General features: G+C 43.3%; 1 protein-coding gene across 7 annotated transcripts in view; it reads right to left on the bottom strand.

The window, feature by feature from the left end:
* The window catches only part of LDB2 (LIM domain binding 2), an 892,398-nt gene that overhangs the window by 275,849 nt on the left and 589,951 nt on the right, over positions 1-26,598 (bottom strand). For all 7 annotated transcript variants that reach the window (XM_038745550.1, XM_038745549.1, XM_038745547.1 and 4 more), the window contains one exon: positions 2,590-2,692. In XM_038745550.1, coding sequence (XP_038601478.1) covers positions 2,590-2,692 — 103 coding nt within the window. The remainder of the gene's footprint in view (positions 1-2,589; positions 2,693-26,598) is intronic.

Below are 26,598 nucleotides of genomic sequence, written 5' to 3' on the forward strand. Positions count from 1 at the left end.
GAACACTGTACTAAGCGCTTGGGAAGTACAAGTTGGCAACATATAGAGACAGTCCCTACCCAACAGTGGGCTCACAGTCTAGAAGGGGGAGACAGAGAACAAAACAAAACATCTTAACAAAATAAAATAAATAGAATAAATATGTATGAATAAAATAGAGTAAAAATACGTACAAACATATATACATATATACAGGTGCTGTGGGGAGGGGAAGGAGGTAAGGCGGGGGGGACGGGAAGGGGGAGAGCCTGCTGTTGGGTAGGGAAGCCTCTACATGTTGCCAACTTGCACCCCCCAAGCACTCAGCGCAGTGCTCTGCACACAGCAAGCACTCAATAAATACAATTGAATGAATGAATGAATGAATGAATGAATGAGAGGAAGGAAGGGGCTCAGTGTGGGAAGGCCTCCTGGAGCAGGTGAGGACTCAGTAAAAAATAAAAATAAATGATGGCATTTGTGAAGCGCTTACTATGTGCAAAGCACTGCTCCAAGTGCTGGGGGGATACAGGGTGATCAGGTTGTCTCACGGGGGGCTCACAGTCTTAATCCCCATTTTATGGATGAGGCAAATGAGGCTCAGAGAATAATAATAATAATGGCATTTATTAAGCACTTACTATGTGCAAAGCACCATTCCAAGCACTGGGGGAGATACAAGGTGATCAGGCCATCCCACGTGGGGCTCACAGTCTTAATCCCCATTCCACGGATGAGGTAACTGAGGCTCAGAGAATAATAATAATAATAATGGCATTTATTAAGTACTTACTAAGTAAGCACTTACTAGACTGTGAGCCCACTGTTGGGTAGGGACCGTCTCTATATGTTGCCAACTTGTACTTCCCAAGCACTTAGTATAGTGCTCTGCACACAGTAAGTGCTCAATAAATATGATTGAATGAAAGAATGAATATGTGCAAAGCACTGTTCTAAGACCTTGGGCAAGTCACTTCACTACTCCGTGCCACAGTGAGCTCATCTGTAAAATGGGGATTAAGACTGTGAGCCGATGTGGAATAGGGACTGTGTTCAACACGAATTTGCTTATATCCACCCCGGTGCTTAGCGCAGTGCCTGACACACAGTAAGAGCTTAAGAAATACCACAATCTTTTTATTATTCTCCATCTACCCTCACCAGCAGAGCAGATCTGTCAAGAGGACAGCCAAGGGTGCCCATGTAGAAACTCTCACATACAACACACACACACACAATCTCTCACAACATGACATGTGTTTGGAATTGTTCCTGACCACTCAAGGAACAGGACTTTATTAAAAGAGGGCTCTTCAAATGCATCTCCCATTAATTCCTTTTAGTGGGGCAAGGAATGATGATTTTACAAGACTTAGAACAGTGCAGCGCTTAGAACAGTGCTCAGCGTTTAGAACAGTGCTTTGCACATAGTAAGCGCTTAATAAATGCCATCATTATTATTATTATCATGCTGGGGACAAAAAAACCACACTACTACGTCATGACAGAATCATGCAAATGGCAATAGATTAGCATAATTCATAGCGCGGATTATAGCGTGAAATGTACGTGGAAGGGTTCTGACTGAGTCTGACATTGAAGACCTTAACGAGAAAGCTAGGAAGAATTTGTTCAAAGGTCACTGAAAATTAAAAATAAAACCGTGCGTTCTTGTGGCTTTCCAAAGCCCTTGCAGTAATTCAGACTTTCAATCCTGTTTATTATCAGTTACCCTGCAAATCTCTGAATTGATCTGTATTGAACTGCCCACGCTTAGTAGATAGTCCAGCCATTATCGTAGTATTTGTGACACCAGGACACTTCAGCCGGTGACAAATTATTTCATATACAGTACTGTTTTCTAGAAACAACCCTCGTTCTGATCTAACTGGATGTTAATTGCTTTTGTGCTGATCTATCTATGCCTCGTGGACTGATAACACAACTAGCAAATCTGATATCTGACAAGTTGACTCAACCTAATCAGGACAGATCAGCTGTTACCAGTGTAGCTACAGGCTGTAATTTGAGGATCTTTACAGTTATCACTCGCTTGAAAGGCAGGAAACTGTAATTCTGTCAACACTAATCCAAAAATGTGTGTTCAGAGGAGCTGAGATTCTTCCCCCCACCCAGAAAAAAGATAGCACTTGTCAAAGAAATACCTGAGATAATTGATAAAAGGAATTAGAAGTGTGTGAGCGATATACTGACAGTCGCTTCAGAGAATAAAGAGAGAGCCTTCCGATTCAGACCGTTAGGCATGGAGTGTAAGCTGTCAAGGAAAGGGCAGGGTCAGTAGGAGTGAACCGCTTGAAACAATTTCCTAAGCCGTTTTTACTTATCATTGTGTTATTTGCTTCTTGTTTTCCTTGCCTTCCAAATACTGAAGCCAAGAAAAATTCTAACCTTCAAAGGAGATTTCTCCAGAAAGGCACGTCGGGCTGGTGCCATTTACCAAAATGCCTTTATGGGAACAGGACGACTGCCAGGAGCAGTGGTGTTATCCCCCTGACAGTGCCATTCTACTCTGAAAATCCCCATGGTTCTATCACAGGCGAAGGTTAACACGAACAGAAGGATGATATTGGAACAATAAGCGTCTCTTACTGTATCGCTTTGGTCCATCTTCCAAACAAAATGAAAGGGTTAATGTGGCATCGTCTTCAAAAAATTCAGTAGCGAAAGCATCCCACCAGAGGTTGTCACTATCCTAGAAAAAAGCAACAATTGTTTATAGAAGAGGAGATAAATAAGAGAGAGTGGTTGAAAAAAATAAAATTCTTAATCTCCACCTGTTTCAATAACTTGTTGGGTGGGGGGGGGCCGCACATGTGAGCCTGCTTAAAAGAGGCTGCTCATTTGGTTGAATAAGAAGGTGATTCCAGTTTAGTAAGCTCCTTATTACAAACTGAATGAAAATCAATAATTAAGGCTATAGCTCTGTAAAATGTAAGACACCTTTCATATACACTGTAAAAATCTAAACATTTTAAATACAGCAGTTTGTACTCAATACAAAAAATCTATTGCATTTAAACTTGATTTCCTTCCTTGGTAATACTAGCTTTCCATCCTCACGGACAGTGAAAATAGGGAAAAAGGATAATACTTTTGAATAAGTTATTTGAAAATCAATTTGTACACACTGAACTACTCCTATGGTAAAATCTCCAAACAAGCTAGATCCTCATATCATCATCAGCGGTACTTATTGAGTGCCTACTGTGTGTAGAGCATTGTACTAAGCACTTGAGACAGTACAGTACCACAGAGTTGGTAGACACATTCCCTGACCACAGCAAGCTTACACTCTAGAAGGTGAAACAGATATTAATGCAAATAAATAATTTATAATACATAATCTATGGAATACACAATACAGGTCAGCAATAAGAAATGGCATCGTGACCTTCAAACACATGCTTAGCGAAAATTGTGACACTAAGAGGAAGAAATGAAAGCAGTGCTGTACTCTGCGGATAATGAATGCAACCATATTAATTATGGTGCTTGTGAAGGGCTTATTATGTGCCAAGCACTGTTCTAAGCACTGGTGTAGATTCATTCATTCAATCGCATTTACTGAGGGCTTACTGTGTGCAGAGCACTGTACTAAGCGCTTGGGAAGTACAAGTCGGCAACACATAGAGACGGTCCCTACCCAATAGCAGGCTCATTGTCTAGAAGATACAGGTTAATCAGGTTGGGCACAGTCCCTTGTCCCATATGGGCGGGTCACATTCTTAATGCCCATTTTGCAGATGAGGTAGCTGAGGCACAGAGAAATGAAGTGACTTTCCCAAGGTCATCCAGCAGACACATGGGCAGCAGCGTGGCTCAGTGGAAAGAGCCCGGGCTTTGGAGTCAGAGGTCGTGGGTTCAAATCCTGACTCTGCCAACTGTCAGCTGCGTGACTTAGGGCAAGTCACTTCACTTCTCTGTGCCTCAGTTACCTCATTTGGAAAATGGGGATTAAAACTGTGAGCCCCCTGTAGAACAACCCAATCACCTTGTAACCTCCCCAGTGCTTAATACAGTGCTTTGCACATACTAAGCGCTTAATAAATGTCATTATTATTATTATTATTATTATTATTATTATTATTATTGTGGAGCTGGCATTAGAACTCAGGCCCTTCTGACTCCCAGGATTGTGTTCTATCCACTAGGCTATGCTGCTTCTCATGCAGCTAGAGGGAAATATTGACATGTGCACAAGACACACAAGCTTATTAATCATGAATACCCACAGACTAATACAACCTAACCACCGAGTCACCTTTTAACTTGAAGGATATAGCTCGCTCTTGTTCTCTCTCTCTCTCTCTCCCCTTTATCTCTCCATATTTATAGTATAGGTCTACAAATTACTAACAAGGTTTCTGGGTGATGTTCATTTAGAAGCATGTACTGTTATAGGTTGCCCTTTGAAATGTATTTGTCCAGAGGAGAGGTGAGGAATGCAGTAGAAAATGCCCATTTGATTGAGGCCGATGTTTGTCTTGGAATGACGACTGCATCCATCACTTTCCCAGAAACCATTTTAGGGCTAAGCAGCCAAAAAACATCTGAATGGCTGTTGTCCCTTAAGGGTCATGGTGGGCTTCCTGTGAGATGAGAAACAGTGTGGGCTAGTGGAAAGAGCCCAGGGTTGGGAGTCAGAGGACCTGGGTTCAAACCCCAGCCTCACAACCTGTCTACTGTGTGACCGTGGGCAAGTTACTTAACGTTTCTGAACCTCAGTTCCCTCATCTGTAAAATGGGGATTAAATCCTACTCCCTCCTACTTAGATGGTAAAGTAAAACTCAAGCAAAAACTCCTCACTCTCGGCTTCAAGGCTGTCCATCACCTCACCCCCTCCTACGTCACCTCCCTTATTTCCTTCTACAGCCCAGCCCATACTCTCCACTCCTGTGCCGCTAACCTCCTCAATGTGCCTCGTTCTGGCCTGTCCCCCCGTCGACCCCCGGCCCATGTCCTCCCCCTGGCCTGGAATGGCCTCCCTCTGCCCATCCGCCAAGCTAGCTCTCTTCCTCCCTTCAAAGCCCTACTGAGAGCTCACCTCCTTCAGGAGGCCTTCCCAGACTGAGCCCCCTCCTTCCTCTCCCCCTCCTCCCCCTCTCCATCCCCCCCCAACTTATCTCCTTCCCCTCCCCACAACACCTGTATATATGTATATATGTTTGTACATATTTATTACTCTATTTTACTTGTATGTATTTATTCTATTTATTTTATTTTGTTAATATGTTTTGTTTTGTTGTCTGTCTCCCCCCTTCTAGACTGTGAGCCCACTGTTGGGTAGGGACCATCTCTACATGTTGCCAACTTGTACTTCCCAAGCACTTAGTACAGTGCTCTACACACAGTAAGCACTCAATAAATGTGATTCAATGAATGAATGAATGAATGGTAAGCCCCATGTGGGACAAGGACTGAGTCCAACCTAATGATCTTTTATCTCCCCAGTACTTAGTATGATGCTTGGCACACAGTAAATGTTTAATAAGTACTGTTAAAAAAAGAAAAGAAGATGGAGCTAAGAAGAATATGGAACAATCTCATCCTATTTGCTGGCCTTTGCCTCCACTGCTTTGTCCAGAATGCGGAATGTAATTTCCCTGGATTCCCCAAAACCGTGTTGGGCTCTTTATCCAATAATATGGTGCTAGTTGCAGATGTTGAGGACCCGATCATACACAGCTGCAGGCCCACAGGAATAATGATAGCATTATGGGAAGCAGCATGGCATAGTGGAAAGAGCATGGTCTGGGGAGTCAGATGTCGTGGGTTCGAATCCCTACTCCCCCACTTGTCAGCTGCATGACTTTGGACAAGTCACTTAACTTCTCTGTGCCTCAGTTACCTCATCTGTAAAATGGGGATTAAGACTATGAGCCCCCCGTGGGACAACCTGATTACCTTGTATCTACCCTAGTGTTTCGAACAGTGCTTGGGACATAGCGCTTAACAAATACTATCATTATTATTATTATCATCATCATCATTATTGATAATGATGATAGTGGTGGTCAGTAACTGAGTAACTCATTTAAAGTGTTGACCAGAAAAGGCCTTTGCCTGTTAGGGAATGAAACAAAAAATGAACGGGGACTGAGAATTTATTTAACCAATCTCTCCTTGCAAAGCAGAATGAAAATGATAAATGAACACTCTCTTTTCATAGCTAGGACCTTCCTGATAGACACCTGTCCACATCACCTCAACTCGCCCCCTTTGCTCTCCCCCACCTCCCCGCTCCACAGCTCTTATGTATCTGTGTATATATCTGTAATTCTATTTATTTATATTGATGCCCGTTTACTTGTTTGGATGTCTATCTCCGCTCCCTAGTGTAAACCTGTTGTGATCAGGGATTGTCTCTCTTTATTGCTGTATTGTACTTTCCAAGCGTTTAGTACAGTGCTCTGCACATAGTAAGCACTCAATAAATATGATTGAATGAATGAATGAACTCTTCTAAAATAAAAAGAAGAATCCTGGATCATACATAGGAATGGAGGAAGAGTAGTGGATTGAACAAAGGCCTATGGTAGCATTCCAGAATATAAGAAGCAGACATTTTCACAGCATTCTTGCTAGAAGAAATGTAAGATTTGAGAGTTTTGCAAGGACTGGCCTTGTGAGTAAACAGGTTTATGCTGGACATGAAGCCACAGTATTTCAGAAATGCAGGATATTTCTATCTGGAATCCTTTAATCATTTTAAAACTAGCCCTACCTATTTCACAAGCATGTTCTCTTCGCCAATGCAGCCTGCATTAGGCAGGCATGCTGTTTTCATAATTATGACATTCATGAATAATTATGGCATGTATTAAAGCACTTACTATGAACTAACTGATGGGGAAAATACAAGGTTATCAGATGAGACACAGCCTCTGTCCTACCCGGGGCTCCGTCTGGAAATGTTTGTGGCCAATTCTACATGGAGATAAACTAGCAATGTGCGTCACGCCAATAGCCATTTGGGAGTTATGAATGTGGAAGCAAAGAGGTGCCTCTGGCTCACTGAAACAAGGCAAGTCCCTCTCTTCCTGATCCTCCTAAACCCAAAGGGGCATCCTGCTCTTTGAATGTCTGTTATTTTCAAAGGCAATATTCAAATGTGTTCTTCCTGGAATTTATAATACAATATTTGCATGGATCTCATTTGAATAAAATGATGCTGAAAAGCCTGAAGGTGTCCAGGATAGGCCTTCTCCGAGGCAGGCAAACTTTGGAGGATGCACCAGAAAGGCTGATCATCACGTTGCCTTCTTCTTTTAAGTCCCTCTCCCTTCTAGAAAGGCACCTGATAGTCCCTTGGCTAAGATTTAAATCACTCTTTCGGCCGAACTGCCACAGAGATCAGTGGGTCGGTATCCGGGAAATCTAAAAAGATTCTGGATTTTTTCCAAAATGTGGCCAAGAATTACTATTAGGCATGTGGCTCTTTCTTTAATCTAATTCTTAAGACCTGAGGGACACTTAATGGAAGAAATAAGAAAATGGTGGAATGAGGACTGGAGCATAGCCAGAAGGAGGCAGGGCAACAGTACCCTGCACAAAGTAAGCGCTCAATAGATACAACCGATTGACTGATTTATTGAAGGAAAGAAAATGGCTCCAGAAAATGGCCCAGGCTTTATCCAATGTTTCCGGAAGTTTCTGAGATTTTATTTTTTGTTGTTGTTCTCCTGCCTGGTTTCCTGAGCAAACCTCTGTACTTTTAACAGAAAAGGATAGTTCACTGTCTCCTCTGCAAGACCCAGCAAAGATCTGGCAGGATCTGCCAGGAACAAACTTTGAACCTCACCTCCTCATCCCCTTTTCCTCTGCTCCTCCTCCCCTCCCCATTGCCCCTACTTCCTCCCTCTGTTCTGCCCCTTCCCTGCCCCACAGTACTTGTGTATATATGTACTCATTTATTATTCTATTCATTTTATTAATGATGTGAATATATACAATCTATAATTCTTTTTACTTACATTGATGCTACTGATGCCTGCCTACTTGTTTTGTTCTATATGGTTGTCTGTCCCCCCTTTCTATTCATTCATTCATTCAATCATATTTATTGAGCACTTACTGTGTGCAGAGCACTGTACTAAGCACTTGGGAAGTACAAGTTGGCAACATATAGAAACGGTCCCTACCCAACAGCGGGCTCACATTCTAGAAGGGGGAGACAGACAACAAAGCAAAACATATTAATAAGATAAAAGAAATAGAATAGTAAATATGTACAAGTAAAATTAATAGAGTAATAAATATGTACAAACATATATACAGGTGCTGTGGGGAGGGGAAGGAGGTAGGATGGGGGGGATGGGGAGGAGGAGGAGGGGGAGAGGAAGGAGGGGGCTCAGTCTGGGAAGGCTTCCTGGAGGAAGTGAGCTCTCAGTAGGGCTTTGAAGGGAGGAAGAGAGCTACCTTGGCGGATGGGCGGAGGGAGGGCATTCCAGGCCAGGGGGAGGACGTGGGCCGGGGGTCAACAGCGGGACAGGCGAGAAAGAGGTACAGTGAGGAGGTTAGCGGCACTGGAGTGGAGTGTGCGGGCTGGGCTGGAGAAGGAGAGAAGGGAGGTGAGGTTGGTACTTCGGCGTACAGTTGCAGTTATGACACCTTGTACCAATGTCTACGCTTTGTAGGTCCTAGCCAGAATGAGCTGCGTTTGCTTGTTTCCCAATTCCTTCGCAAAGTCCTTAATGCTATAATGCTAAGAGCTCTTGAAAGATTGATGCATGCCTGCATGTGGAATGAAAGCCAACTTACTGTGTGCTTTCCTCAGTAAGGTCCTCTCCCAGTGTAATTTTGCACATTAGAGCCTTAGGCAAGTCACATAACTTCTCTGAGCCTCAGATCTCTCATCTGCAAAATGGAGATTCGATACCCATTCTCCTTCCTACTTAAACTGTAAGCCCCATGTGGGACCTGGTGATCATCTATCGACTCCAGCGCTTAATACATGCTTGGCATATAGTAAGCACTTAACAAAAAACACAGATATCATTCTTATTATTCTTATAAACATTTCAAACCAAAGAGCAGTTGTTTGTGACTCCTAGGGATAATGCACAACAGACAAATCAAGGGAGAAATTATAGTATACATACTTTCTTACACTACAGAGTAACAGCACCTGCCATCAAACTGCTCAAATACCATAAAGATGAGTTTTAGACTGTGAGCCCACTGTTGGGTAGGGACTGTCTCTATGTGTTGCCAATTTGTACTTCCCAAGCACTTAGTACAGTGCTCTGCACATAGTAAGCGCTCAATAAATACGATTGATGATGATGATGAGTCCAAAGAATAATCATGGCATTTACTGAGCGACTACTGGGTGGATTGAACTTAACCAAGTGCTTGGAAAAAATCCAATGGAAGTGTTATGTACGCTCCTTGTCCACACAGAACTCGAGGGGACGTAACAGGAAGCAGCAGTCTTCCAGACTGGGATTGTATTCTGAACTGTAATGAAGAAAGACTGGCTGTACTAAGCCCAGTGTGGGCAGGGATTGTCTCTCTTCATTGCTGAACTGTACTTTCCAAGCGCTTAGTACAGTGCTCTGTACACAGTAAGTGCTCAATAAATATGATTGAACGAATGAACGATCAATCAATCAATTGTATTTACTGGGCACTTACTGTGTGCAGAGCACTGTACTAAGCACTTGGGAGGGCACAGTATAACACACTTGGTAGACATGTTCCCTGCCCACAGCAAGTTGACCACAATCATTTTAATGGCTCACTAGGTGGGGTGGCACTGGCTGATTCTTAATTTTTCTTTTGGTTCTGTATATAGCGTACCGTTGTCTTGCTGCCTTATTTTTCCCAAATTTAGACAGAAAAACATTGAAGCTAAATGATAGTGTTGGCTGTCTTCAGGTAAATAAAAATGTCTAGATTCAGTCAATTTGAACATGGACAAAGGTGTTGAACGTGCAGTTTTGGCAGATTTTAATTAGATCAAACACCCAAAGGAATGTACCAATTCTATTCAAAGCACCATCTGCATTGTCCTGATTAAAACTTTTGTCTTTCCTCACAGGTGGACTCATGTACAGTTGTATCCAAATGATGAACTCATTTCAATGGGGCATCCCAAGCCATTTAAGCAATATATATTTTATATATATATATATATATATATATATATATATATATATATATATATATAAATACAAAATCACCCTAAAAAGCATTGCCAACCCTCCATCTCTTTGCCCCTTCCCCTAATTCCCCTCCCCACTGCCTCCCTCTTTGGAAAAAAAAAAAAGATCCCGAAGTGAGAGCAGCCCCCGGGCATCTTTAACTTATGCACTGACAGGTTACGTGGGACTTTGCCAGAGTAATTATTTTTCTATTCAACAATAATGAGAAATTACCATGGCAACCCCTTTGTCACATGGCACACACACACCCCCATGCAAAGAAAGAACTGTACCATAAATGATTTATTCCTGGAAAACTATGTTTTTATTAAAATAAACTTAATCAGGTCAAAGTGGAGGGAAAAGTGATGGAGCCCGAGAGTGGGGTTGGTAGAAAAAAGTTGTATCCGTTGGGTCAAAAAAATCTTTGCTTTGCCTCTTCATTCATTTATTTATTCAATCATATTTACTGAGCACTGACTGTATGCAAAGCATTGCATTAAGTGCTTGGGAGAGTACACTATAACAACAGACACATTCCTGTCCACAATGAGCTCCCAGTCTAGAGGAGGAGACAGACACTGATACATATAAATGATATATAATCATTTATATAGAATTATTTATTATCATATTATATTATAATTATTTATATATAATTACTACGTCACAGAGACCTCCGCTCTCTCGACCCCATCCATCTTTCTGAGCGCCTCACACCCACCTCGCCTCCTTTTCCTCTCTACCCAGTCTTGATGATCAGATTACTGCTCTCAACTCTACCCTCTCTACTCAGCTCAACTCCCTCTCTCCCCTTTCCCTTCGCTGCTCTCGTACCACTAACCCACAGCCCTGGATCCCTGCCACTGTCCACCTCCTTCACTCTTATGCTCGAGCTGCTGAATGCTGCTGGCGAAAGTCTAAACACCATGCCAACCTCGTTCACTTCAAGTTTATCCTTTCCTGCCTTAACTCTGCCCTCTCCTCTGCCAGACAAAACTATTTCTCCTCCCTTATTGACACCCATGCCCATCATCCCCGCCAGCTCTTCCGTACATTTAACTCCCTTCTCAGGCCCCCTGTTTCTCCCCCTCCTCCTTACCCCACCCCCAACGATCTGGCCTCTATTTATTTATTACTCTATTTAATATCTATTTAATATTACTCTAGTTATTTATTATTATTCTATTATTTTTATTATTTATTATTATCATTATTTATTATTTTATTTATTATTTATTATTACTCTATTTATTTTACTTGTACATATCTATTCTATTTATTTTATTTTGTTAGTATGTTTCGTTTTGTTCTCCGTCTCCCCCTTTTAGACTGCGAGCCCACTGTTGGGTAGGGACTGTCTCTATATGTTGCCAACTTGTACTTCCCAAGCGCTTAGTACAGTGCTCTGCACACAGTAAGCGCTCAATAAATACGATTGATGATGATGATGATGGCCTCCTACTTCATTAATAAAATTAACTCCATCAGGTCTGAGCTCCCCAAAGTCACTCCTCCCCCTGCTCCAACCCCCCGGCTCTCAACCCTCTCCGCTACTCTCCCCTCTTTCCCTGCAGCATCCTCAGAGGAGCTCTCCTCCCTCTTCTCAAGTGCTACTGTGGCCACCTATGCTTCTGACCCCCATACCCTCTCATTTTATGAAATCTCTCGCTCCGTCCCTCCTCCCCTCCTTAACTTCCATCTTCAACCGCTCACTCTCCACTGGTTTCTTCCCCTCTGCCTTCAAACATGCTCACGTCTCCCCCATCTAAAAAAACCCTCTCTTGACCCCACCTCCCCTTCTAGTTATTGCCCTATCTCCCTCCCACTATTCCTTTCCAAACTCCTTGAATGAGTCATCTACACCCACGGCCTCGAATTCCTCAATGCCAACTCTCTCCTCGACCCCCTCCAATCTGGCTTCCATCCCCTACATTCCACCAAAACCGCCCTCTCAAAGGTCACCAATGACCTCCTGCTTGCCAAATCCAACAGCTCCTACTCTATCCTAATCCTCCTCCACCTCTCAGCTGCCTTCGACATGGTGGACCACCCCCTTCTCCTCAACACGCTATCCAACCTTGGCTTCACAGACTCCGTCCTCCCCTGGTTCTCCTCTTATCTCTCCAGTTGTTCATTCTCAGTCTCTTTAGTGGGCTCCTCCTCCCCCTCCCATCCCCTTACTGTAGGGGTTCCTCAAGGGTCAGTTCTAGGTCCCCTTCTGTTCTCGATCTACACTCACTCCCTTGGTGACCTCATTCGCTCCCACGGCTTCAACTATTATCTCTAAACTGATGACACCCAAATCTACATCTCTGCCCCTGCTCTCTCTCTGTCCCTTCAGGTTCATATCTCCTCCCGCCTTCAAGACAACTCCATTTGGATGTCTGCCCGTCATCTAAAACAAAATATGTCCAAGACCGAACTCCTTCTTTTCCCTCCCAAACCTTGCCCTCTCCCTGACTTTCCCTTCACTGTTGACGGCACTACCATCCTTCCCGTCTCACAAGCCCGCTAACTTGGTGTCATCCTCGACTCCGCTCTCTCATTCACGCCTCACATCCAATCGGTCACCAAAACCTGCTGGTCTCAGCTCCGCAACATCGCCAAGGTCCGCCCTTTCCTCTCCATCCAAACCGCTACCCTGCTGGTTCAATCTCTCATCCTATCCCGACTGGATTACTGCATCAGCCTCCTCTCTGATCTCCCATCCTCCTGTCTCTCCCCACTTCAATCTATACTTCACGCCGCTGTCCAGATCATCTCTGTGCAGAAACGCTCTGGGCATGTTACTCCCCTCCTTACAAATCTCCAGTGGCTACCAATCAACCTACGCATCAGGCAAAAACTCCTCACTCTCGGCTTCAAGGCTGTCCATCACCTCACCCCCTCCTGCCTCACCTCCCTTCTCTCCTTCTCCAGCCCAGCCCACACCCTCCGCTCCTCTGCCGCTAACCTCCTCACTGGGCCTCGTTCTCGCCTGTCCCGCCATCGACCCCCGATCCACATCCTCCCCCCGGCCTGGAATGCCCTCCCTCTGCACATCCACCAAGCTAGCTCTCTTCCTCCCTTCTAGACACTACTGAGAGCTCACCTCCTCCAGGAGGCCTTCCCAAATTGAGCCCCCTCCTTCTTCTTCCCCTCCTTCCCCTCCCCATCCCCCCTGCTCTTCCTCCTTCCCCTCCCCACAGCACCTACATATATGTTTGTACATATTTATTACTCTATTTTACTTGTACATATTTACTATTCTATTTATTTTATTTTGTTAATATGTTTTGCTTTTTGTCTGTCTACCCCTTCTAGACTGTGAGCCCACTGTTGGGTAGGGACCATCTCTATATGTTTCCAACTTGTACTTCCCAAGTGCTTAGTACAGTGCTCTGCACACAGTAAGTGCTCAATAAATATGATTGATTGAATGAATGAATGAATCAAAACATGAATACATAAAAAATTATAGATATATACAAATATACACATATGTGCTGTGGGGATGGGAGGGAGGATGAATGAAGGAGGAAGTAAGAGCGGTGCAGAAGGGAGTCAGAGAAGAGGGGAGGGGGGCTTAGTCAGGGAAGGCTTTAGGGAAGAGATGTGCCTTCAATAAGGTTTTGAAATGGCGGGGAGCGATTATCTGTCTGATATGAGGAGGAAGGGCATTCCAAGCCAGAGGTAGGATGTAGGCAAGAGGTCGGCAGAGAGACAGATGAGATTGAAGTACACTGACAAGGTTAGCAATAGAGGAATGAAGTATGCAGGCTGGGTTGTAGTAGGAGAGTAGCTTTTCTGGCCTGTAACTTTTATACACACCTATTCATTCATTCATTCATTCAATCATATTTATTGAGCGCTTATTGTGTGCACAGCACTGTACTAAGCACTTGGGAAGTACAAGTTGGAAACATATAGAGACGGTCCCTACCCAACAGCAGGCTCACATTCTAGAAGGGGGAAACAGACAACAAAACAAGACATATTAACAAAATAAAATAAATAGAATAAATATGTACAAGTAAAATAAATAGAGTAATAAATATGTACAAACATATATACATACATACAGGTGCTGTGGGGAGGGGAAGGAGGCAAGGTGGGGGGATGGAGAGGGGGAGGAGGGGGAGAGGAAAGAGGGGGCTCAGTCTGGGAAGGCCTCCTGGAGGACGTGAGCTCCCAATAGGGCTTTGAAGGGATGAAGAGAGCTAGCTTGGCGGACATCCAGAAGGAGGGCACTCCAGGCCAGGGGGAGGACGCGGGCCGGGGGTTGACGGTGGGACAGGCGAGAACGAGACACGGTGAGGAGATTAGCTGCAGAGGAGCGGAGGGTGCGGGCTGGGCTGGAGAAGGAGAGAAGGGAGGTGAGGTAGGAGGGGGCGAGGTGATGGACAGCCTTGAAGCCGAGAGTGAGGAGTTTTTGCTTGATTGCATGCATAGGTGTGAACACAGTCACTCATTTTAGATATTTTTATTGTGCCATTTCTCCTAGTGTGTTATTATGCACTTGTCATTTAACTCCTCTAGAAAGAGATATTTCATCTTCCATGGTTAAGACCCAAGAAGAGAATGATGGGAACTTGATTTAATCCTACCTGAAATCTTATGGGAGCAAATGTTTGTAGAAGCCCACTTTCCTACATCTCTTCATTTCCCTTAAATCTCCTTCCATGCCCATCTCTCCCCCTTTTAGACTGAGAGCCCATTGTTGGATAGGGACGTCTCTATATATTGCCGACTTGTACTTCCGAAGTGCTTAGTACAGTGCTCTGCACACAGTAAGCACTCAATAAATACGATTGATGATGATGCTCTGCACACAGTAAGCACTCAATAAATATGACAATAAATGAATGAATGAATGAAATAGGATCATAATTGCAAAGGGTCATCAAAATGTTGTCTGTCAGCACTTCCTAATAGGAATAAGCTTGCAAAGACTAATTTATACCCCTAACAGGCAAACCTCCAACTAAATTAATCCCACTGACATTTCTCCAAATTTGAGTGCCTCTAAAATGATTTTGTCAGGCTGTTTGGTTGAACATAAAAGCCCAACTTTATTCCGTTGGAAACAATACTTCTAAAGATGACCAATAGTTTTCCAATCCATTGTCATCGTGTAACAAAAAATTAAACAAGAAGAATCTGTTATCTCATTCCCACCTATAAACAGCCAAAATAAATGGTTGTCAGAAACCACATTCCAAGAAAGATGAAAAGAAAAAGAATACCTGTTCACTTGATCTTTCTAATAAGTGTGTGTGTGTGTGTGTGTGTGTGTGTGTGTGTGTGTGTGTGTGTGTGTGTGTGTGTGCGTGTGTGTTGCTCGGCGGGGCGGGGAGGGGATGGAATTGGGGAGAGGAATTTTTAACACTTTAGATTAACCTATTGCAACTAAATTCTGGAGAAATTTTACTCATGTCACGTTACTGGCAAATTTCTAGCCCGTTATCCCCTATTGTGGGTTTTGTCATTTTCCAGCTGGAAGCCAATTTTCCACGCTAATTTTCTGGATAACCCAGGAGTTGTGCCTTAGCTAATGAACAAGCCAGTGGATAAGAACATAAGAACAATGATGTTGAACTTGGTTGCCATTCTCATGGATGGATTATTTGCCATAATCTGATATATTCTATTCTCATATTCATGGGTTTGCTTTAAAAGCCTGATTACTCCTTATGATAGTTGGACTGAACACTATCTCTGGAAAGAGAGGTATATTAAGGCTGGCAGAAAAAACATGCAGCCTTGGCAATGGACATAAATTGTTCTCCATTCCAGGATATCCCCATATCATCCTGCCAAAAACTCCTAGGTGTCTAATGTAGATCATCCTCTTGAATTGACTCATCAATTAATTAATTAACTGTTAGCAGTCCAAAAGAAAAAAATTTCTCCAGGACTTTTAACAGAGGAAAGAAACTGGATTCCTCTCATAATGAATTTCGCATCTTAAATCCATGCTCAGAGAAATACAGTCCAACAAATTAAAAAAAAAATACTGTGAATCACAGGAAAAGCCAATTTCAAAATATCCTTATGAGTCATTTCTCCATGCACCACTATGTTTCCATCGTGAGAGATCTATTGAAAAGGCACCCATAGTACATCAGTTCATAAACGTAGGGTCTGTGCTGAAACCTGGTATTATTTACTGAGACAGAGGCTCATATTTCTTGTAAAAAGTCACCTATGAATTCAGACACTAATTCTCTGATCCAACATACAATTGGTAGGCTCAAATATGCACCTGGGAGAGTTTGCAAAATGCAAAAATACTTTGATGATCCACCCCAGTTATATTTGAGGAGTTAATAGGATTTCTAGCATGCATTTCCCTTATATTCATTCATTCATTCAATCAATCATATTTACTGAGCGCTTACTGTGTGCAGAGCACTGTACTAAGTGCTTGGGAAGTACAAGTTGGCAACATATAGAGACGGTCCCTACCCAACAATGGGCTTACAGTTTAGAAGGGGGAGATAGACAACAAAACAAAACACGTGGACAGGTGTCAAGTCATCAGAATAAATAGAAGTAAAGCTAGATGCACATCATTAACAAAATAAATAAGATAGTAAATATGTACAAGTAAAATAAATAGAGTAATAAATCTGTACAAACATATATACAGGTGCTGTGGGGAGGGGACGGAGGTAGGGCGGGGGGATGGGGAGGGGGAGAAGAAAAGGGGGCTCAGTCTGAGAGGGCGAGCTCTCAGTGAACCTAACTCCATTGCTGAATTACAACACAGGTCATAAACATTTCATGGAAAAGACAGTCAGTGCAACCACAGTATGTCATTACACTATGAAGCGAGGCACAGAACTGAAGAAAGCTCATTGTCTCTAGACTGTAAGATTGGTGTGGGCAGGGAATCTATTTATTGTTGTACTGTACTCTCCCAAGCACTTAGTACAGCACTCTGCACACAGTAAGAGCACAACAAATATGACTGAATGAGTGAATGAAGATTCACCTCAGCGAGGTTGGTTTGTAATTAAGCACTCCATTACAAAACATTCATACCTTTAGCTTTGAACTACAACGGACAGAGAGCAACCTCCAAACATCCAAACCACATTCAGCTCTCAGAATGCTTGATGTAGTGAACGGCACTTCTGTGCGCCCACCCGGGTCTGCCCTTTCACAAATGTCTTTTCACCGGCGCTGGGCACATTGCACCCGTGGGTAGGGCATGTAGCTGTTTATTGTTATGTTGTACTTTCCCAAGGGCTTAGTACAGTGCTCCGCACACGGTAAACGCTCAGTAAATATAATTGAATGAATGAGGGACGTTCTCTCCTGCCTTGCCTCCCCACCTTCCGAGACCTGAGCCGAATATTTCCAATCAGGGATTGCCTCGATGCCATGAACTGGATAGGCAGCCGCGTCCAGCCATCCCTACCCCTCCTCCCTCTCTCTCACTCTCTCTATAGCCCATCTTTAGGCTCAATGGAAACAGCATGGTCTTTGGAGTCAGAGGTCATGGGTTCAAACCCCAGCTCCACCAATTGTCAGCTGTGTGTCTTTGGGCAAGTCACTTCGCTTCTCTGGGACTCAGTTAACTCATCTGTAAAATGGGGATGAAGACTGTGAGCCCCCAGTCGGACAACCTGATCACCTTGTAAACTCCCCTGTGCTTAGAACAGTGCTTTGCACATAGTAAGCACTTAACAAATGCCATTATTATTATTATTATTATTATTGTTATCATTATTATTATCATTATTATTATTATCTGTTCAGATTTGGCTGTCCAGGGAATTTCATCAAGATCCTGAAATGTTATATGTGTAATGACTGAAGAGAATGCACTAAGCTGATTGGTTCCCCATTTATGGTTAGATGGTAGCTTTTGCAAAAACTCCAGGTTGATCCAGTTCTACATCTGTTACCCTCCAGGACACAACAAGCATCCTGACAGCTGGGGTTGGACTCCATTTCTGATCCTCTGGGAAGCTTTTCTAACTAAGCAGAGTGTAAATCTATCCTTTTAGACTGTGAGCCCACTGTTGAGTAGGGACTGTCTCTATATGTTGCCAATTTGTACTTCCCAAGCGCTTAGTACAGTGCTCTGCACATAGTAAGCGCTCAATAAATGCGATTGATGATGATGATGGTGTAAATGCAATTACCTCACTTGTTGTCTTTGTGATAGTCATTCAGGAGTGTGCAAACTTTATCACCTGATCTGTGAGTTCCCTAACTGTGGTGTATTATAACTGCTTGCAGATAGGCTAGGGGTGAAAGTCACTTCACTTCTCTGGGCCTCAGTTACCTCATCTGTAAAAGGCGGATTGATACTGTGAGCCCTACGTGGGACCGGGACTGTGTCCAACCTTATTTGCTTGTATCCACCCCAGCGCTTAGTACAGTTCCTGGCACATAGTAAGTGCTTAACAAATACCACAGTTTTATTGTCATCCATCACATTGAGTGCTTCCTGTGTGCAGAGCAGTCATTCGGTCTATTGCATTTAGTCAGTCAACTGTATTTATTGAGTGCTCACTGTGTGCAGAGCACTGTACTAAGCACTTGGGCGAGTATGATATGACTGTGTGCCAAGCACTGTTCTAAGCGCTGGGGGAGCATAAGAGAAGCAGCGTGGCTAAGTGGAAAGAGCACGGGCTTTGGAGTCTGAGGTCGTGCGTTCAAATCCCGGCTCCGCCATTTGTCAGCTGGGTGACTTTGGGTGACTTCTCTGTGCCTCAGTTACCTTATCTGGAAAATGGAATGAAGGCTGTGAGCCCCACATGGGACAACCTGATCACCTTCTATCCCCTCCAGTGCTTAGAATAGTCGTTGGCACATAGTAAGTGCTTAATTGTACTTCTCAAGCGCTTAGTACAGTGCTCTGCACACAGTAAGCACTCAATAAATACGATTGATGATGATGATGATGATGATGATTATTATTAATCAGGTCGAACTCAGTCCCTTTCCCACATGGGGTGCACAGGTTGGAGAGAGGGTTGATGTTTTGGCCAACTGGGGGAGGGCGGGGTGGAGGGAGTGGCAGGATCTGGAAGGGGAGGGGGCCGAAGCGCTGGGCCGGGGTGAGTTGGCCACTCTTGTTCCCATGCCCATCCATTTTGGGGCTCCCAGAAGTGTGATGGCACATGAGCTGCTGCACATCTTCTACCACCATTTGTTAAGCATTTTCTGAGTGCAGGGCACTGTGCTAAGTGCTTGGGATAGTACAATATAACAAGATAAAAGACACATTCCCTGCTCATAGCAAGATTACAGCACTTGGGAGAGCACAATATAACAGAGCTGGTAGACACATTCCCTGCCCACAACTCACTAAAAATAATAATACTAATAATAATAATAGCAATAATAATGAATAATTATGGTACTTGTTAAGAGCTTACTATGTCCTGGTCACTGTACTAAGCGCTGGGATGGATATAAGCAAATCGACTTGGTCATAGTCCCTGTCCCACATAGGGCTCCCAGTCTTCATCCGACAGTGTGGCTCAGTGGAAACAGCCCAGGCTTTGGAGTCAGAGGTCATGAGTTCAAATCCCGGCTCCGCCAACTGTCAGCTTTGTGACTTTGGGCAAGTCACTTAACTTCTCTGTGCCTCAGTTACCTCATCTGTAAAATGGGGATGAAGACTGTGAGCCCCCTGTGGGACAACCTGATCACCTTGTAACCGCCCCAGTGCTTAGAACAGTGTTTTGTGCATAATAAGCACTTAACAAATACCATCATTGTTATCCCATTTTACAGATAACATAACTGAGGCACAGAGAAGTGAAGTAGCTTGTCCAAAAACACACAGCAGACAAGTGGTGTAGCTGGGATTAGAACCCATGACCTCCTGAATCCCAAGCCCATGTTTTATCCACTACACTATGCTGCTTAAGGTCCAGATAGGAGAAATGAAATCACTAGAGTATCAAAAGAGATTTTGATCAAAAGCAATAGTTTTTTTTATCTCTCTGGTCTTGCATACAGATGGAAAGGTGAACCAAATGCCCTTCCCAAGTAGGTCTTTAATTACTGTTTAACTTCGCAGCATAGCAGGAAAGGTGACAGAATCACCTTCAAACCTGAACAAGGATCACCCTAAGAAGGAACATCCTAAGAACAAGGATGGCCCTATCTCTAAGAAAGGACTTTGGCTGTGAGAAAGCAGAGTTGCTGTGGCCAGATTTACTCATTCGTTCATTCAGTCATATTTATTAGGTGCTTCCCATGTGCAGAACACTGCACTAATCGCTTGGGAAAGTACAACAATAAACAGTGATATTCCCTGCCCTTAAACAAACTCACAGTCTAGAGAGGGGGAGACAGACACCAGTACCAATAAATAAAATTGCAGATAAATAATCAATCAATCAATCAATCGTATTTATTGAGCGCTTACTATGTGCAGAGCACTGTACTAAGCGCTTGGGAAGTACAAATTGGCAACACATAGAGACAGTCCCTACCCAACAGTGGGCTCACAGTCTAAAAGGGGGAGACAAAGAACAGAACCAAACATACCAACAAAATAAAATAAATAGGATAGAAATGTACAAGTAAAATAAATAAATAGAGTAATAAATATGTACAACCATATATACATATGTACAGGTGCTGTGGGGAAGGGAAGGAGGTAAGATGGGGGGATGGAGAGGGGGACGAGGGGGAGAGGAGGGAAGGGGCTCAGTCTGGGAAGGCCTCCTGGAGGAGGTGAGCTCTCAGCAGGGCCTTGAAGGGAGGAAGAGAGCTAGCTTGGCGGAGGGGCAGAGGGAGGGCATTCCAGGCCCGGGGGATGACGTGGGCCGGGGGTCGACGGCGGGACAGGCGAGAACGAGGTACAGTGAGGAGATTAACGGTGGAGGAGCGGAGGTTGCGGGCTGGGCTGGAGAAGGAGAGAAGGGAGGTGAGGTAGGAGGGGGCGAGGTGATGGACAGCCTTGAAGCCCAGGGTGAGGAGTTTCTGCCTGATGCTCAGATTGATTGGTAGCCACTGGAGATTTTTGAGGAGGGGAGTAATGTGCCCAGAGCGTTTCTGGACAAAGATAATCCTGGCAACAGCATGAAGTATGGATTGAAGTGGAGAGAGACACATGCTGAGGGGCTGGGGGTGGTACAGGAGAACAGCAGGGGTGGGCAAGTCAGGGCAATGCAGAAGGGAGTGGGAGATGCGGAAAATTGGGGCTTACTCTGGGAAGGCCTCTTGGAAGAGATGTGCCTTCAATAAGGCTTTGAATTGGGGGGAGAGAGCAATTGTCGGTCGGATTTGAGGAGGTAGGGTGTTCCAGGCCAGAGGAGGATGTAAGCGCTGGGGTAATAATAATAATAATAATGATAGCATTTATTAAGCACTTATTATGTGCAAAGCACTGTTCTAAGCGCTGGGGATTTTACAAGGTGATGAGGTTGTCCCACAGGGGGCTCACAGTCTTAATCCCCATTTTACAGATGAGGTAACTGAGGCACAGAGAAGTTAAGTGACTTGCCCAAAGTCACACAGCTGACAAGTGTGCCCCATGTGGGACAACCTGATTACTGGCTCAGTGGAAAGAGCCTGGGCTTTAGAGTCAGAGATCATGGGTTCAAATCCCAGCTCCGCCACTTGTCAGCTGTGTGACTTTGGGCAAGTCACTTAACTTCTCTGTGCCTCAGTTCCCTCATCTGTATAATGGGGGTTAAGACTGTGAGCCCCCTGTGGGACAACCTGATCGCCGTGTATCTCCCCCAGTGCTTAGAACAGTGCTTTGCACATAGTAAGTGCTTAATCAATGTTTTATTATTATTATTATTATTATTATTATTATTATTATTATTATTATTATTATTATTATTATTATTATCATGTGGCGGAGCTGGGATTTGAACCCACCGCCTCTGACTCCAAAGCCCGGACTCTTTCCACCGAGCCATGCTGCTTCACTAGTTCCATACCAAAACCTGGTTCGGTTTTGCTGGGTAGATACAAGGTAATCAGGTTGTATGTGGTACTCACAGTTGAAATCCCCATTTTACAGATGAGGTGACTGAGGCATGGAGAAGTTAAGTGACTTGACCAAAGTCCCACCGCTGACAAGAGGCGGTATACTCTTGGTAGATATATCTTTGTGGAACTTGGCAGTTATATACTGAATCTACTGTTCCATAAGGAACTCAGAAAGAGTTCTGGCAGTGGCAAACAAGATGAGAAATGAGAATGAGAAAACTGGGTTTTCCCATTTATTTGGGACAACCCCGATAGAGTATAGAGGGTTCTCTATACTGGAAGCTCACTGTGGGCTGGGAACATGTTTACCAGTTGTGTTGTACTATACTCTCCCAAGTACTCAGTACAGTGCTCTGTACACAGTAAGCACTCAATAAATGCCATTGATTGGGTGCTGATTGATTGATTGAGCCCAGATTAGGCCTCCCTTTTCTTCTGCTCCTGCTCCCCTCCCCAAATGCCCCAACTCCCTCCCTCTGCTCTACCCTCATCCTCATCCCACAGCACTGGTTTACATATGTACATCATCATCATCATCAATCGTATTTATTGAGCGCTTACTATGTGCAGAGCACTGTACTAAGCGCTTGGGAAGTACAAATTGGCAACATATAGAGACAGTCCCTACCCAACAGTGGGCTCACAGTCTAAAAGGGGGAGACAGAGAACAAAACCAAACATACTAACAAAATAAAATAGAATAGATATGTGGAAATAAATTAAATAAATAAATAGAGTAAAAAAATGTACAAACATATATACATATATACAGGTGCTGTGGGGAAGGGAGGGAGGAAAGATGGGGGGATGGAGAGGGGGAATTATTCTATTAATTTTATTAATGATGTCTATATAGCTATAATTCTATTTATTTGTATTGATGCTATTGATGCCTGTTTACTTGTACCTGTTTTGTTTTGTTGTCCATCTCCCCCCTTCTAGACTGTGGGCCCATTGTTGGGTAGGGATTGTCTCTATTTGTTGCTGAATTGTACTTTCCAAGCACTTAGTACAGTGCTCTGCACCCAGAAAGCGCTCAATAAATACCATTGAAAGAATGAAGGATGTGGGCCAGGAGTTGGAGGTGAGACAGGTGAGATGGAGGCACAGTGAGAAGGTTAACACTAGAGGAGCAAAGTGGGCAGGCTGAGTGGTAGAAGCGAGGTGAGGTAGGAGGGGGCAAGATGATGGAGTGCTTTACATCATCACAACCCTGAATCATCTAAGTAATTTGGGCAATTCCTGTCTAAAGAATGCAAGTAATCACTTACAAATAGTTTGGTCAGAGCAATTTGGAAATGTGATTTTGTGATGAGAAAGTACTGATTAGTAAAGAAGAGAAAGTCTCATGTTTTTCATGGTTTGGTTCGTCGAAGTAAATCACATACTTTATATACTTAGGAGAGTACAATATAACAATATAACTGACCCATTTCCTGCCCACGACAAGCTTATAGCACTCGGGAGAGTACAAATACAAAGGAGTCCCAGATTATGTGTAGCAGGCAACTCAGAAGAAAACAGAATTGTTAGATTTGAAATATCAGGGTTCTAGTAGTTGAAAGCCAGTTTGGGAGTTCAATGACTGAAGTGATAAAATATCTTCAGACTTTTTACCAAGATAGCAAGTAGGTTTTATGAAAGCACAATACGTGAGTTTATGACAAATTTTTTAAAAATGTAAATGCAGACCAAAAAATAGGACAGGGAACTATCCATCTGAGAAAGCTACCCCAGAGAGTAAATTGAGTATTCAGTCAGCGGTAACTGCACAAACAGTAGAGGTATTAAGAAATCACTAAGAGCTCTTTAATGTACAAGAGGTTTATAGAAACGAATGATAATAATAATAATGGTATTTGTTAAGTGCTTATTATGTGCCAAACACTGTTTTAAGTGCAGGGGTAGATACAAGTTAATTAGGTTGGACATCGTCCCTGTCCCACGTGGGGATCACACTTGCTTCAGGGTCCAGCTATTTTACTAGTAAATATGGGCAGTGTTTTTATTTGTTTGTTTGTTGTGTGTTAGGAAAAAAAATGAATTAGAGGTCTGAACCTGGCTGGGAGACAGGGAAGGGAGTGTAAGAATCGTTGGTAATGCCAGTCCCCAAGGCCAGAACTGGAGAGCTCTGAACAGTGGATTGAGGGTGACTAAGGAAAAAACCTTCTTCTCTCCATTTACCTTTTCCTAGTTCTGGGGTTTCCGGCTTGCCTTACACTTCTCGTTGACTTGACATTGATTGGTGATGGGGAGAACCTGTGATATCGCTGAGGAAGATTTAATTAATTTCTTATGGTATTGACTAAGCCCTTACTATGAGCCAAGCACTGTAGTAAGCTCTGGGTAGATACAAGATAATCAGGTCCCACAGGGGCCTCACAGTCCAAGTAGGAGGGAGAACAGGTATTGAATCCACATCTTTCAAATCAGAGAATGGCTATTCAAACTACTTCTCTCCCGGAGCTTATCACGACAACGGGAAAAAAATCAACAATAACAAAAAAAAAAGACAGCGTAAATAAAGCACGTGTCCTGGAGGCAACTATACGTTGTATTCTCTATTTCTACACTTGGGTAAGCTCCGTGAGCATCAATTCATTTTGGCAATGACCTTCGCACTTGTTTATGGTATTCGCTGCTCTTCATTGAAAGCAAACTGCTTACATCAATGAATGGAGAAAATACACATTCCATCTACCCCTTTCACCAGGTGGTACCTGCCCCATCTTCAAGCATGAATACAAACTACCCACACTATCACTCTCAAAAGAAAACCAGGGATTCACCAACTTTAATGATTTCCCCCCTCCCCCATCCTACACGATTTAATTCAGTGCTGCAAACACTTTCCACTGTTGCTTCATTTACGCAAATAACTGAAGAGTCTCGCCATAGACCTCCCAAGTTTCACATTAGCCTTTACTCGCCCGTGAAATATTTGTTATGTAATCATTTGCTGGGAGGCAGCCTTGAAACCGGGAAAAAAACTACCCAAGCAGAATAGTGGTGGAGTAGTCAAAATAATATAAGGAGTGAATGCTAATGTCATCTTAGGCTAAAAGAGAAGAGATTCTGGGGCAAAGCAATGTATGGATATGTCAAATAAAAACATGGTCCATCTGAGGTAAACCTAATTTAGACCAAAAACAATGAGCTAGAAAATAAAGGAAGAAAGGAAATTTTTTAGCTTCATTTGTAAAGGCATTGAAGGTCCACCCCAGAAATCAGCACAATTTACACTGATGATCTATATGTCAGCCCAGAAAGGACTCAATTATGCCCGCAGTGAAAGCCCTCCACCGCTCCCCTCACAATTCCGCTCTGGGACACATCCTTCCTCCTTAAAGGAGAGAAGTTGTCCAACTCTTCTATCCTCTTTTCCCTCTCCCTTTTGAGTTGCCCTAACTTGCTCTCTCTATTCATTCCCCCTCCCAACCCCACAGCAGGTATGCACCTATCTATTTATTTATATTAATGTCTACCTCCCCCTCTAGACTGTATTTTGGAGGCAGGGAATGTGTCTGGTTTTCATTATTTTGTACTCTCCCAAGCACTAAGTACAGTGCTCTGCACACAGTAAGCACTCAAATATGATTGAATGAATGAATGATCCCTATGCGAGATCGCTATCCCTAGACTGAGCCCCCTTTTTCCTCTCCTCCTCCCCATCCTCCACTGCCCTACCTCCTTCCCCTCCCCACAGAACTTGTATATATTTGTACAGATTTATTATTTTATTCATTTTACTTGTATATATTGCATATGTTGCCAATTTGTACTTCCCAAGCGCTTTGTACAGTGCTCTGCACATAGTAAGCGCTCAATAAATACGATTGATGATGATGATGATATTTACTATTCTATTTATTTTGTTAATGATGTGCATATAGCTTCGACACCTGTCTAGATGTTTTGTTTTGCTGTCTATCTCCCTCTTCTAGACTGTGAGCCCATTGTTGGGTAGGGACCACCTCTATATGTTGCCGACTTGTACTTCCCAAGTGCTTAGTACAGTGCTCTGCACACAGTAAGCGCTCAATAAATACGACTGAATGAATGAGTGAAATGCGATCAGATCTTGTATCATCCCTTTCCCCATAAAGGAAGGACTCTGACACTACCAGAATGAGTACAGTGCTCTGCACACAGTAAGCACTTAATAAATACAACTGAATGAATGAATGAATGAGGCCGTCTCACCTTTTGAGAAAAACATGATTGGGGCTGTAACTTCTGTGAATGTTGCCTGAACCATGAGGTATTTAAAACTACGTTGGATTCAATCCTATTTATTGTTATCTTTATCTTTTAATTTGTATTACATCTTCCTTTCTATGTCTATTGCCAACTCCTTACTTCGTACTCTTTAGTTGTAAGTCATTTGTGAGCCAGGGACTATGTCTACATCTTATCCATGGACTTCTTTCCCAGTGTTCAGTATGATACTCTGCACCTCGTAAGAGTTTAAATATGTTTTTTCCAAAATGA

The sequence above is a fragment of the Tachyglossus aculeatus genome, chromosome 4 (assembly GCF_015852505.1).
Source record: "Tachyglossus aculeatus isolate mTacAcu1 chromosome 4, mTacAcu1.pri, whole genome shotgun sequence".
Classification (NCBI taxonomy): domain Eukaryota; kingdom Metazoa; phylum Chordata; class Mammalia; order Monotremata; family Tachyglossidae; genus Tachyglossus; species Tachyglossus aculeatus.